Here is a 14,961-nt window from a genome sequence, read left to right as displayed (position 1 = left end):
TCTGCTCTATTCCATAGTAAAGCTGAAACCAGAAAAGATCCATCGGTCCAAACAACCAGCAAGAATCCACTAACACTGGTAACAAGGACAAACCGCATAGATTTCAGTCTGAGTTCCAAAAGAAATTACTAAACTCAAAAAAACACAAACAATGTTAACCATCAATTGCAAAACATCAGCAAGGCCATACACATTACATCAATTTCATCTTTTGGGAAACAAATATCATCCTACCAGAGGATAAATAATAGTGTTAATTTTAACTAAATTTCTTTTTTTTAGTCGCGTGCAAAGTCACTCTACAGCTCACTATGTCGGTCGGTTGGTCGGTCGGTTGGTCGGTAAACACTAACTTGAGCACGCGACTGCAGCCATGTATATGGCCTTGTTTATATCATACTGACAACGTTGGTGTATCGATCCTTCAATGTGTTGATCTTTAGACGTATGGTGTGTTGATTTACAGCTGAAAATTAAATTTCAATCATAAAACTTCAGCCTATTATGAATTATCTGTCTTAGTCCGGCGGGCAATAAATGTTATATCCGTAAGAAACCCATTATTTTCGTATGGAAACCTTATTGTGATGAAGCCGTTCCATTTCCATTTGTATAATGTCTGTCTGTCCAGTGACTTTAAACTTCAATGGCTGGACACTTTTTGATAGAGAATAGACAAACACACACGGACGGAAACTGAAGTTAAAAATAAGATGTTTAACTTACACGAATTTTCTACAGTTGTTACGTTAGTAGTTACCCTTTGTTAAGTTAATGGTTAAGTTTGTTACGTGGTTAATGAAGTTGGTTACGTTAGTGGTTAAAACTGTTACCTTAATGGGTGATTGTTATTATGGGGCATGTTTATAGTCCGATGGGAGTGCAAGTCTTTTAAAATCTCTCAACGTTGCAAGGAAAGAAATGTGATGGTAATTATTTACAATCACACGTTTTTAACCATTAGTTTTTGTTTTTTTGTTTTTTGTTGTTTTTTTTTTTTGCAGCGAAAACAGAGCCTAATAAGAGCCCACATTTAACAATGCATGACCTCCACTATAACGATACGGTAATAATGTATAAAACAAATATAAATAATTATGACGACAATTTTTTTTTACAATTACACAACCGTAACTGTTAATTCAAACAAACTTCTATAGCATTATTTAGGCTCTCTTATTTGTGAAAAACGGAAGGAGATGACAAGGTCAAATGTACAAAAGAAGTTGATATGGTTGAATAATCAGATCACGCTCATGAATGATATTCAATTGACTCTTTGCACGAAGTTTGTTGACATTAGCATTGCAGCCGCCAGCCGCTCCAGTCACTTGATAATACCAGAGAGTTGCAACTCCCTGATAATACTGTACAATTAAATTGTTCTACTAAAGCTAAAGATGGCTTTAACAGTGTACTATAATCCATTATCTCAACCTAGTCGTGCCGTAGTATTGTTTTGCAAATATAACAAGATACCCTACCATGAGAAAGTCATCGACTTGGCAAAAGGTATGCTTTTTTATTTTAGTCACTATTAAAATTGCTGTTGTTTTAAAGGTATCCGGACAACTTCCTAGACAATTACCACCCGAACAACTACCCGGACAGTTACCCCCATAGGACAACTACAAACCGGACAATTACCCATAGGACAACTATCCCCTAGCACATCTACCCCCTCCCCCATCCCATGTATGCTGCCTTGGCAAGTGAAACATATTTTTTAGAAACAGCACTCTAATAGATCACATTCCAAGTTATCGTAGCATTTCTCAGCTAAAAAAAAAAGGGAATAAAAAATGAGTTGACCACCTTAAAAATCCTGAATCAGAGTGATGACGGAGAGGGGAAAAAATAACAACCCCTTCACTATGCGTCCAAGACCAAGACCAAGATCTCCTCACCTCCATTATGTGAATAAACATGTGCACATGAAATATTTATATATAGAGTTTCTAAAAATACCCAGACAAATTTGCTTAATCATGCTTGAGTCAGTGATTTTCATTTATTCATAGGAACAAGGTATACAATGAAAACACTATAGTATGCCTGGTTTGATAATCAGGTCTACAAATATTATAGGTCTAATTACCGATGTTACAGGTCCCTTTGCTGTGGTTTTTAATAATAGTCAACATTTCAGAGCCACTAAATATTTGTTATCTCAAGGATAATCAAAATTGTGGAAAGAATCAGCAAACAGAATATTGTAATTTTAAACATTCATTTCATTGTATAATTATTCATACATTTACTACAGTACAGTAGGTTGTCCAGAATATAATTCGTCGTGATTTAAGGTCCGGTTATACTACGAAAGATAACGAACGACGATAATATAAGGTCCGGTTATACTACGAAAGATAACGAACGACGATAATAAAAGGTCCGGTTATACTACGAACAATAACGAACGACGGTAATATAAGGTCCGGGTATACTACGAACGATCATGACGTCATTTAATTGGACGAAAATAGAAAAATAGGAAAATGTATATTTACCTTTGTAATCGTCCTAGTATAATGAGCCTTTATTGACTGAATGTAGTCCACTGTCTTAAAGTTTAATTATTTTCAAAAATTGTATTAGACATTTTGTATACTGTAGAAAATAATAACGTATAATGTTGTTTGACAGGTGAGCATAGAATGCCGGAATACACTGCAATCCAGCCAGCTCAGTCAGTACCAGCAATTAAAGATGGTGATTTCACACTTGGAGAAAGGTATGCCTTACTCCCCTTGTCCAACCATGTAGGCTACATTGTAAAGAATAAAGCAAGTGCGAAGAAGTATTTTTTTTTTCAATTTCATGAATCATTTTTTCCAATATCCCCTAATTGCAGGTGATACAACACAGAAATTACAAGTTGACAACATATTGGTCACTAACGAACACTTTCCCACATCTATATAGGCCTAAACATTTTAAACTTGGTAACGACAGTCTATAAATAATAAGGCCCTTTTGAATTCTGGTTTGTTTCTTTGTAGTACTGCAATAGTGAGATATCTGGCGGCAAAATACAACGTAGCAGATCATTGGTATCCTAAAAATATTGAGACTCGGGCTCAGATTGATGCCTACTTAGCCTGGCAGCATACAGGTATTAGGAAAGCCGGAATTAACGTGATGGTGAATGAGGTAAATAACAATGTAATGTTTCATTTCAATGTTATGCTGCTAAGAATGTGTGGTATGAAGACGCAAAACTAACATTACGGTCATCTATCAAAAAAGATATCCGACTTTTGTAGATCTAAAGAAGACATCTGAGTTTTTAGAAGAAGAAGTCTCTAGAAAAGTTAGATATCCGATATCATAATTATTTAAAAGTAAAGTTTAAAACATACATAACTCATGCAACTATAAAAACGCCAGTTACAAAAAGGACGGCTAGAATAATGAGATATACGGGAGCAACTTAAAACCTACACAACTAGTCAAAATAAGACCACTGTTATATTTGTATACAGATATTTGTTCCAAAACGTACCGGGAAACCAAAAGATCAGGAGGCAGTCGACAAGTTTGTCAAAGAAGCTGAAGAGTCCATCGGCAAGATAAATAGGTTATTTCTCAAAGGAAAGAGGTTCTTGTGTGGAGACGAGATATCTGTTGCTGACTTGTTTGCTATTTGTGAGGTAATCACTAGATTTAAAAGAAGTTTAGGTTGTGGTTAATATTTTGGTTGGGCATGCGCAGAATCAGATAATGTGCATGTTACCTCAATACAAAAATAAGTGATTCGAAATTTTGATCATTTTCCTCCATAGTTGTACCACCAGGGAGTTGTAAAATAACTTATTTTACAACTCCCTGGTTGTACATAATGTACTATACATTCCACTGTCTGAATCAAGTATCGTTCATTAGGCTATTCATTAACCATCAACGGACAACCTTCCGACTGAGCTATAGTTGATTTTATACGATACATTCCCATTGTCCAAATCATCCTATCGCTCTTTATATTCATCAACCATCAACGGACAACCTTCCAACGGAGCTATAGTTAATTTTATACGATAAAGACATTCCCGTTGTCCAAATCATGCTATCGCTCTTAATAGTCAGGCAGCATTTGTCACTATATTAACTTTACTTCATATATTTAGCCAAGTTTGATTTTTCACTTTTAAGTGATCAAGGACATCACAAGAAACAACTTCCAACTTGTTGTCCAAATTCTAAAGGCGTGTTTCATTCGCTGGGGGCGCTTTTTCAAAATGGCCGCCTATGCTATCAAGTACTTATATCTCGGCAACCACTAATCGTAGAGACCTGGTTTTAGTCTTAAAATGTTCGTAAGGTACATAATTCTATTCACTATAATGGAACATTTTGCCCTAAAACGACCGGAAATACTATTTCTGACCATTTGACCTTTGACCTGATCTTATCATATCTCAATAACTATTGGTCAGAAAGAGTTGATATTTATCCCAAATTGTTCAGAAAATACATGTTTCTATTTGCTTTAATGCAAAGGTTTGTTTCAAGATGGCCGGAAAAACCATATCTGACCTTTGACCATAACCTGTGTGATATCCACAACATGTTGGTTATAGATTTTCGACAGATTGCTCAGAACATCCATATTTGTAACACATTATTGATTTTTCAATTATTGATGCTTTAAAACATTCACTTAAGCTTGGAAATTAAAGTTTTAAAATAAATAAAAGCCACTCATTATCTCCATACATAATCCTAGCCTGTGATTGGCTGAAAGTTCAAGCCGATTAGATTTCATGAGTTTAAATGGTAAGTGTTTTTTAAACCGATTTAAACAGTGTTTGCTGGGAAATCATACTTATTATTAGTACATATACATTTACTTGTATAATAATGTACCTATGCTGATATAAATGTTGTACAGAGAGGCCTTAGTTAAATAGTTATAAACTATAGTTCCAGCCTAGGCCTTGTCGCTAACACCTAGCAAACAATGCTAGCCTGGTGAGATCCCCGTGGAACTCAGTGACAAGCCAACTCAGTGCCTGGCATGGTAACCTCCGATGATGTCAGTCAAACGATTGAAAAGCGAGACCAATTAGGAAAAGCATTGGATAAATTTGTGACATCACGAATGGTTGAAAAACCGTAAAATTTTGGGACCCTCAAAAGAACAAAAACTTCTCTTATTTCAAGGATGTAGGAGCAGTGGTGAAAACCAAAATTAAAGGTCAACTAGTTTCAATTAAGCAAGAGAGAAAGCTGCTGTCTAGATTGTTAGTTGTGGCGAAGAGCAGGCCAGAGTTCGTTCTAAAGGATGTTATAGGCAACTATGAGTTCAATAGCACTTCACCATCAAATTTCCATCCCGATGAAAGAATGATAATGCTTTCAGGAAAATCCAAGTTATTGCAGTCAATAACAGAACTCCCTCTACCAGATAATGTTAGCAGGCCTGTACAGAAAGATGATAAAAAGCAGCATCAATCCTAATTATTGATGGAATGTGTGTCGTCAATATGGTAAAGAAGGTGTCTGATAAGTACAATGCTTCTGACTTTGCATCTGAATTTGTTAACCTGATTGTTGGTATGATGAGCAAACCATATGATGAAGTTCTGCTTTTATTTGATCAATATCTATCAGGATCTTTATAAGAATCTACACGAGATAAGAGAACACAGAAAACAACTACCATTCACTACCATGTCAATGACAACACTGAGATTAAGAACATTAAGACATTTTTATCGCACATAGAGACAAAAGCTGAACTTACAAAATATCTGTCAGAGAAGATACCTAATCACTTCAAGAACAACACGAAGAAGGTCCTAGTAACACATCACACGTCCATGATGGCAAACTGCAATCTCTCAGAAGTTATCATGATGTCAGAGATGACACACGGACAACACACATTGGATGAAGGGGACCAACTGGTCTTATTGTATGCCTTTGATTGTATGAACAAAGACCCAAATGCCAATGTTGACATATTTTCTTTATCCTTTTAACAGGAAGCTATCCTCTACTTCCTCCAATGACCACATTTTGTAGGAAAAGAAGGGAAAAAATACCTATATGGGAATGCTATTACCGACAAATATCAGCAGCACTGATTGGATGGTACGCATTTAAAGGTGCAGATAACACAGGTACATTTGCTGGAAAAGGAGTGTCCGCCCATTTCAAAGCACTTATGAAATGTGACGATGAAATACTAGATGCATTTGCTGTATATGGACTGACCTCTGAAATACCAAATTGGATTTTCAGGCAAATGGAAAGATACGTTTGCATATTATACATTATGTCACACACTTGAGATGGATGTTATTTTCACAGAAAGGCAAGGAAGGACAACAATTACCTCCAACCATGGGAACTCTCAGACCACACGTGGAAAGAGCATACTACATGTCTATTGTATGGAATTCATCATGCAAGCCAACTCCATCTATTCCACCAGCAACTGACTACTCCTGGCAACTAGAAGATGGTCAGTTGAAGCCGGTATTTTGCAACAATCCACCAGCACCAAAGCTCTTCTAGAAATTCGTCGATGTACCTGCAATGGTTCATGTTCAACAAATCGCTGTAGTTGTAAGAAAAACAACTTGCTCTGTACTGATGCATGTGAGTGTGGTGATGGATGTGAGAATACAAAGGACTCGAATGTAGAGCTAGTAGACGATATCGATGAACTTTATTGACTGGAGAGGGTAATCTGACTATATTCAATATTTATGGTATGTATTTATTTATTATAACAGTTCCATTGGTGATTTGAAATATTGATTTTGGAACAAGGGATATCATCAACACAACCACAAGTACCGGTACAAGTTATAAACAATACTAGACAAATCTATAGTCTCTCAGTTGTGGATATATTACATGCATTAGGGCAAGAGGTCAGATATGGCATTTATGTTTGCTTTAAAACAAAACATTTAATTACAGTAAATATAAAAAGGCATACTGCGAACAATTTGAAACAAATTTCAAGTCTGTGTGACCATTAGTTACCGATATATGATGATAGAAGGTCAAAGGTCAAATGGTCAGAAATGGCATTTCCAGTCATTTCTGGTCAAAATATTCCATTAGAGTAAATAGAAATATGTACCTTACAAACATTTTAAGATTAAAACCAAGTCTCTACGATTAGTGGTTGCCAAGATATAAGTACTTGATAGCATAAGCGGCCATTTTGAAAAAGCGCCCCCAGCGAATGAAAAACGCGTTTAGAATTTGGACAACAAGTTGGAAGTTGTTCGTTGTGATGTCCTTGATCACTTAAAAGTGAAAAATCAAACTTGGCTAAATATATGAAGTAAAATACAAATGCTGCCTGACTATAATTCATCAACGTTCAACAGACAAACTTTTAAAGGAGCAATGTTTGATTTATGCGATACATTCCCATTGTCCAAATAATCCTATTGCTCTTTATTCATCAACGATTAACGGACAACCTTCTGAGGAGCATTGTTTGATTTTATAAGATGCATATCGTTGTTTATTCATCAACCCGAAACATATATCGATAAAAAAAAAACGAAATTCTTAATATTTTGAGTTTATGTTACATGATTAGTGCATGCATTAGTAAGAACAAATTTCATTCGTTCCAATTAAAATATTTCATTATAATAGTAGTATTTTTTAAATTCTTCCAGGTTGTTCAACCGTTGGCCTGTCCATCTGGTAAAGGTTTACTGAAGAACCAGCCGGAAATTGCTGACTGGATGAAACGTGTAGAAGACAAATTGAATCCAGATTACGATGAATTGAATAAACCACTGAAAGCAGTTTGCCAACAATGAACTAAATAGGCCTCTGTAAGAGATGGCCGTTTATGTTCTTTCTATCATTTTCAACAATGAACTAAATAGGCCTCTGTAAGAGATGGCCGTTTATGTTCTTTCTATCATTTTCAACAATGAACTAAATAGGCCTATGCAAGAGATGGCCGTTTATGTTCTTTCTATCATTTTCAACAATGAACTAAATAGGCCTATGCAAGAGATGGCCGTTTATGTTCTTTCTATCATTTTCAACAATGAACTAAATAGGCCTCTGTAAGAGATGGCCGTTTATGTTCTTTCTATCATTTTCAACAATGAACTAAATAGGCCTCTGCAAGAGATGGCCGTTTATGTTCTTTCTATCATTTTCAACAATGAACTATATAGGCCTATGCAAGAGATGGCCGTTTATGTTCTTTCTATCATTTTCAACAATGAACTAAATCGGCTTCTGCAAGAGATGGCCGTTTATGTTCTTTCTATCATTTTCCAACAACTAAAGCAGTTTCTTTTATTGTTGTTTATTAAACATTTCCAACAATATGTTACAATTAGTTCTTCTTTCGTTTTATTAAAACATTTTTCCAACTATTTTACAATCAGTTCTTTATTTTCGTTTGTTTATTAAAACATTTTCCATCAACAATATATTAATTACTTTTTACAATTATTAAACAATAATTAAGCTTATTTTCAAGGAGTTTTTTGCACAAGTGTCACTAGTTTGGAACCAGCTTCCACTCCATACCCGTCAATGTAAATCTCTTAAGTAAATCAAGTAACTTCTAAAATCTCACCTTTTCAATAATTCTTGTTGGTCTTTTAGTGCTGTAAAACATCAGTAAATAGCGCTTTATAAAAGTTTATTATTCTTTGTATTATATAATATATATTTATAATAATATAATAATGTATATACAGTACTATAATAGTTCTCTTTAATGGAGACTATGTTTTCCCATATTCTATCTCCTCCTAAACCTCACAGTCGACACACTTTTTCAAACAAAAAACGTTTCAAACCCATGTCTCTGCTACATCTTTATGCCTTATGGGCTCAAACATTCTTGACATCTTTACATGTCACATATCACATAGTTAGGTCGCAGGGAGGTCATAAAGACACATGTCCATTAGAAGAATCTTTAAAATATATTATTTGAGTTGTAAAATTGTTGACCTATGCATTATAAAGTACAACAAACATCGACAGTTGTATTTTCTGGTTGAGTGAATCCATCTCCGAATCCAACAGTCTTAATAAGTTGAGGTTTATTATCACACATTGGACACAATTTATTCCTTATTTTGGAAGATCGCATCCAAATAATTAGATTGTACCGTTCACCATCTGCTATTGGAAGAGCACCGTGCATGTGTTGTCCTCGATGAATTAAACCATACGTTGGTTTGTGGCAATATTCAGTACGCTGTGGTTCTTCTATTCCTCGTTGCTGTTAAAAACAACACAAAATTAACAAACCTGCTATGTTGCTATATAAAAGACAACCATGTCACTTGTAGATTCAACAGAGGTATACAAAAGCCAAATTGGAAGCCTAGTGTGCAATACTTTATATGACTAATGTTAGATTGGCTTCAGACTGCCACCAGGAAATGACATTAAGAACACCTTGTCTTGATTCTTTATCATGTGTATGAACAGAAAAGTTCAGGTACTGAAAACAAGCATCTGAGGGTGGTTAAATAGAATATGTACAATATGATTGTCACCAATATAGATACATTTTTACTTTAAAAAATTGTATTCGGGTCATCATGTTCTATGAGCTGTTAGATTAAGATTTTTTTTTTCTCTCTTTTGCTATGGATAAAATATTATGTCACCATGATATTCCGAAATAAAAAGATAAATGAAATGAAATAATAACAAAATCATATTGGTCATAAAGTATTACCTAAAATAGAATGTAAACCATTTAATTATGGTGTTCAGTGCCAAAATTATACAAATCGTTGCTTTGTTTTTTATAACCGGATATATTCAGGCATTGTTTTTACTTACATGACGCATGCCTCCAAAATACAATGAGCCCTCAGTGAAATCACTTGTAAGTGATATATTAAGAGTGACCTCTGCATTATCATAATGATAGTTAAGATCCAAATCTTCTCCAATCTTGTACTTTACAACAAAAGCTTTGTGAGAGTCTAACAAGTCTCCACCACAGTCTGGATACAAGAGCCTAGCAAGTGGAGTTATGTAATTCTGACGTAAAGGTGTGATGAAGTAGTCATCAAATCCCAATTCATTCATTAATACCTACAACAAAATACATTTTGAGAATTTTAAGCAGGTTTACTAATAGTAGTGGCTTTTATTTTATTTTTATTTATTTTCAATCCTTCTACATAACAAAGAAATCAAATACATTTTTTAAAAACAAAATCAATATCAAGAAGTGATAAAATACAGTAAAAATCACAATGCTTGGTCAATTGTAGATCATGGAAGTCATGTCATGTTCATGAGGGGCATTTATACCAAATGATGTTCTATGGGGTAGGGGAGTTAATATATGAGGTGGGGTTTTTGATTAGTTTATGCAAAGCAGGGCATTTACGGTAGCCACACTTACACCATAATTGTTCATTGTATTTGGTCTTCCTTTTGGTAAATCTGTGTTTTCAAAATGTTCTATTTCTTCTTTAAATGAATTACAAAACTCTTCAGTAAATATTGGAAAAGAGTAAATACGCTCTCCTACATAAAAAAAAAACAGTTAAATGTGAAACATAAAACGTAATTACAGTAAATATGCAAGTTTTTGAATGCCATTTTACCACCGCATCTCCACTCGTACGATTCTGCATCACAAGATCTATGATTGCCACAGACGCATCACCATCGTTATCTACGGTGGCGTTGGTGACAGCACACTGCGCCTTCATAAACTCCAAGTCTAACTTTTGCAACTCTTTATTCACTTCCTCGTTGGCCATGCAACAAACTTGAGCGTCCATCTGACGACCGACTTCCATGGCATTCTCACTGGAAAGCGAAGCTGACCCAATGTGACGCGCTCGCTTTATTTTCCATCGTTTGTCAACGTACAGTCTGTTGCAAATCTGTTTTGTTACCGAAATCAGTTTCTTACCGTCAACAGTATACGAGCGACCAGCGCCTCTGCTTATCCTTACACGCCGATTACTTAACATGCTTTATGCTTTTATTTTTCATGCGTTGTACATTTATAATAAAAAAAAATAAAAAAAAATAAATAGAATTTGTGTGTGCGTGCGTGCGTTTGTTGGAAACCATTAGTGTTTTGTTTTTGTTTTTTTATTCCATGTTAATTATAGAGAAGAAATAGATCAAACGATGGGGTACGGAGACGAAATTAGCCTTCGTTCGTTTGGAAATACATTGGCCGAGATTCCAAGCGTTTTGACCGATGCCATGCATGAGGTATACTCTCTGAAAGGTATACGAGCATGGCACGATCATTTTGTGTTGCATCTTCAGAAACTGTTTTACATGTTGGGCGTGTTGATTTCTGCCATATTTCTTGTGAACGAAAGTGAACGAGTTGAACGACATCCAGGTCAGATTGATTTTGTGTTTGTCAGTCGTCCACTTTTGTACGCCGTTGGAGCAGATGTGTTTACGATCATCGTAAACTTTCTTTATCTCATGACTCGTTTCACGTTGGAGAAACATTTGATCAGATACAAACAACCGGCCGTATGGGAACGCATGGTGCTGCACACCGTACCAGTTATCGCTGCCGTATTGCTTGGCCTTTTGGCGTACAGTATACCGTACTGTTACTTGACAACGCAATACATGAACGAACCTTTCTGCAGCTCTTCATTCACGCCAACCACCGACCGCGTTCTACTCATACTCACCGTCGTAGCGTCTGTATGCCATATGATATACGGCGTTTATCATCATTGGCGCTCCACCAGTACCGTGCATTCAAAAAATTCTACAGCGATGGATGATGAAAACGATTACGAATACTCGAGTCTTCTTAACGTGTCGGACGAGAGACGTTCTACCGGAAGAGGAGGAGGAGGAGGAGGAGGAGGAGGAAGAACGCACAGAAACATGACTCGACGATAGTATTTAAGTGTATTTGTCTTTTAAAAAAAAAAACAAACAAAAACATTACAAAAAAAAAATGTCAGGTGGACACAAAAGATATCTCACACAGGCGACGGGCTATCCGTTGGCCGTGAAATCGTCACGATTACGATACGGTGATGTCGCGCGACCGTCTATCGGTGGATACGGACCGTGTTATCCATCCATCAGCGACAAACATTTGAAAGTGTACCGAGTTGGCAACGATCAGAGAGCCGAATTGCCAATTCTAGAAGATAAAGTTAAAGAGGAGACAATGATGCCGATGCGCGAATTTATACGTTCACTCGATCACGTGCTGGAAAAAGACTGTATCACAATTAGTCAAATGGTGAGTGTGGCGAAAAATCGCCCAATTGGTGCTGGAATCGCAGACACGTTATTCAAACTGGTATCTGAACATCAGCAGCGATACACCGTGTACACGCTACGATCGACAGCAAAGATGAAAGCGGCCAATCTGAGAGGAAAACTATCGGACGTCGGACACGATCCAAGTTCTTTAGACAAATTCAGTTCAGCAGCCGCTTTCGGCCGTGTTGAATCGGTGGCCATCGCGTCCACTCGAATGGCCAAACAATACTGGCGTATGCTCAACGAGTACATGGTCAAGAACGGCAAAGCGTTTCCTCTGGCCAGTGCTCGAATGAATCAGATGACGGTGTTGATGTTGGCGCGGTTGTGCTGCACAATGAAATGTCATATTTTCAAGAGCGAACCAAAGGCCATTGTTCTCATTTCCGACAACCTCATGTCCACAATAGACTCGGTGCTCGAAGATCAAGGGCACGGTAACATGAAATTCAGTACATTGACTCGAACGGTGCTAAAACGTTTAGGAATCGGTGGTGGTGGTGGTGGTGGTGGTGGTGGTATCATGAGATATCTGAGAGAATACGACTGGTATCAGAGATCAGCACGGCTGGTAAGAATCGGTGCCGAAATTTTCGAGAAAGAAATTTGCGCAGAAGATCAACCGCCCGAGCGTCGAACGGTGATTGCAGCCGGCGTAGACGAAGATTCACAACTGCTCGTCATGTTACGTCTGCGTTGTCGGCTCAGAAAGTGCAATCATAGATTCAAAAACGACTACAATCGTACCAAGCACATGGAACGTGAACACCTTTACACGACGGCCGACATCAAATTAGCCACCGACATTGACACGTCCGACACGAGTAGACGGTACGAGCTGGTGAACGAACATGCAGTACTTGCACAGTATCCCTTTCTGGAAGATTTATCAGCCGGTGAAATTCATCCGGATTTCGTGAAACGATCAAAAGAATTCTGTGAGATACACATTGAAAATCTGTTTCGATTGAACATCATCGAAAACGAATTGAAAATGTGGAATAAAATGAAAGTATTGGACGAGGCGTGCCGTGCTCAGAAACAATGGCGTTTAGAAACGATGCAAGAGGCCAAACAATTTATCGTTGATGAAGATCGGTACAACTCAATCATGGCCACGTCTACAACCATCAGTCGAAGAAGAATCGACGAGAACAGAACGGACACAAACTTTATATTGAACATGAACAAAACAGTGGACGAGAATCCGATGGTGAAACTAATGCGAATGAACGAGACCGATTTCAATCATACGGTTGAGAATAACGACGGAGTGGACATGAGCAGCTTAACCAACAAAACGTTGGCATACGACGGCGAGGCATTACAGAGCAGCGCCAGACGTCAAATGCTGAACGCAGTTAGATTATCAAGTCGTCAATTGGACCCCGAAGGTGAGATTGCAATTCGAAACGTTACAGAACGACTGAAAGCCACCACCGATGCCGTTCACAACAACAGCGATGAAGAAGAAGAAGAAGAAGACAAGGATGATGATGAAAAAGAAGACCATCGTTATTGCGAATTGCGTAGAGGTCGTGGCAACGACGACGACGATGATGACGATAACGAGTCTCATAGTTTAGTGCTCCTGAAACCGACCGAAATCCGTGTGCATAGACTGGACGCGTTCAAAGAGATTAAAAACATCGTTGACGGTGTCATGGACAAACACTCACAATTTGATCAAGCCACCGCCGCCATCGCCATGAACAATATAGTGAATTTTACAAGAACAAAGTTTCGACTCAGTGACGCCGGTCAACGAGCCACCTTCAAATACTGCTTTGGTCAATTGCAAAACGTTGCACGACTCGACAAAGAAGATGAACGTCGAAAAGCTGTTGTGGCCATATTTGCCGATGTCTTCAAATTCTTCAACTCTAATCAATCCGGTCAACTCAACAGACTGTATGCGAAACGAAAGTACTCTCGTTTCGATCCTTTCCGAAGAGTTGTCGAGGTGAACGAGTCGGATGCCTACGAAACACCATCCGACAGACAAGCAATTGTAGATATACCACCGTCCGGTCGGCTATCAATTACCATGGAATACAACGAATCTGACGATAACTCCTCGTCGTACGCGAAAGAAGTTGTGGAATTACAGCGTGAAACCTGTGCCATATGCATGTACGAATTTGGATGTCGTTCTCTCGAAGCTTTGCCTTGTGCTACAATTGCAAGCGGAGGAGACTTTACAGCATGCAGCACAGTCGATTGGAACGGTGCGCACATATTTCACATGTCCTGCATTCGAGAGATGATACGAAATCGTGCCAAAGACACGAGAGCCAACCGAGTTGAATGTCCCACGTGTCGTGTCACCATTCACAATGCGGACGCGTTGAACGTGATTAGAATGAAACTTGTTCAAGCAAATTTCGAGGGAGACGTTGACGATTATGATGACGACGTGTTCAATGCAAAAACTGGACATCATGTTGCCGTAACGTGCCAACAGGATTTAGATCGATTAAAGGACTCTGTGAAGAAATTGTACAAACAAAAGGATATGAGTATAAATTGCTCGAGAACTAACGCCAACAACAAACCGTACGAGCTCGGTCTAGTAAACTGGTACTCGGACACGTCTGAAGATGTCACCGAAGATGTTGATTTGTTTATTGCTAAACTCGCCACAGAGAATAAGATATCGGATAATCATGAAGCTCAACTACCGTCGTCGTTTACTCCAAAAATCATATCTTAAAT

General features: G+C 37.6%; 2 protein-coding genes across 2 annotated transcripts in view; one reads left to right on the top strand and one right to left on the bottom strand.

Moving 5' to 3' along the window:
* The first annotated feature begins 331 nt into the window (after positions 1–331).
* Positions 332–8,523, top strand: LOC140043746 (glutathione S-transferase theta-1-like). Its single transcript, XM_072088222.1, has 5 exons — positions 332–1,512; positions 2,647–2,734; positions 3,003–3,153; positions 3,486–3,653; positions 7,653–8,523. Exons 1-5 carry the CDS (start codon positions 1,401–1,403, stop codon positions 7,797–7,799), a joined length of 666 nt encoding a protein of 221 aa, XP_071944323.1. The 5' UTR covers positions 332–1,400; the 3' UTR covers positions 7,800–8,523.
* A 352-nt stretch (positions 8,524–8,875) lies between these two features.
* Positions 8,876–14,961, bottom strand: part of LOC140045074 (2-oxoglutarate and iron-dependent oxygenase domain-containing protein 2-like) — a 168,981-nt gene continuing 162,895 nt past the window's right edge. The window contains exons 5-7 of the mRNA XM_072089805.1: positions 10,382–10,506; positions 9,808–10,065; positions 8,876–9,235 (exon numbers count right to left, since the gene is read on the bottom strand). Of these exons, the coding sequence (XP_071945906.1) occupies positions 8,969–9,235; positions 9,808–10,065; positions 10,382–10,506 (650 nt within the window). The 3' untranslated portion in view covers positions 8,876–8,968. The remainder of the gene's footprint in view (positions 9,236–9,807; positions 10,066–10,381; positions 10,507–14,961) is intronic.

This window comes from Antedon mediterranea, chromosome 3, assembly GCF_964355755.1.
Source record: "Antedon mediterranea chromosome 3, ecAntMedi1.1, whole genome shotgun sequence".
Classification (NCBI taxonomy): domain Eukaryota; kingdom Metazoa; phylum Echinodermata; class Crinoidea; order Comatulida; family Antedonidae; genus Antedon; species Antedon mediterranea.
The sequence above is the reverse complement of the archived record's forward strand: the minus strand, read 5'-3'. Positions and strand labels throughout refer to the sequence as shown.

Coding starts and splice junctions, on each gene's coding strand:
- LOC140043746 (XM_072088222.1), top strand. CDS start 1,401: ATGGCTTTAACAGTGTACTATAATCCATTATCTCAACCTAGTCGTGCC. Junction 3,154..3,485: donor TTAACGTGATGGTGAATGAG/GTAAATAACAAT, acceptor ATTTGTATACAG/ATATTTGTTCCAAAACGTAC. Junction 3,654..7,652: donor ACTTGTTTGCTATTTGTGAG/GTAATCACTAGA, acceptor AAATTCTTCCAG/GTTGTTCAACCGTTGGCCTG.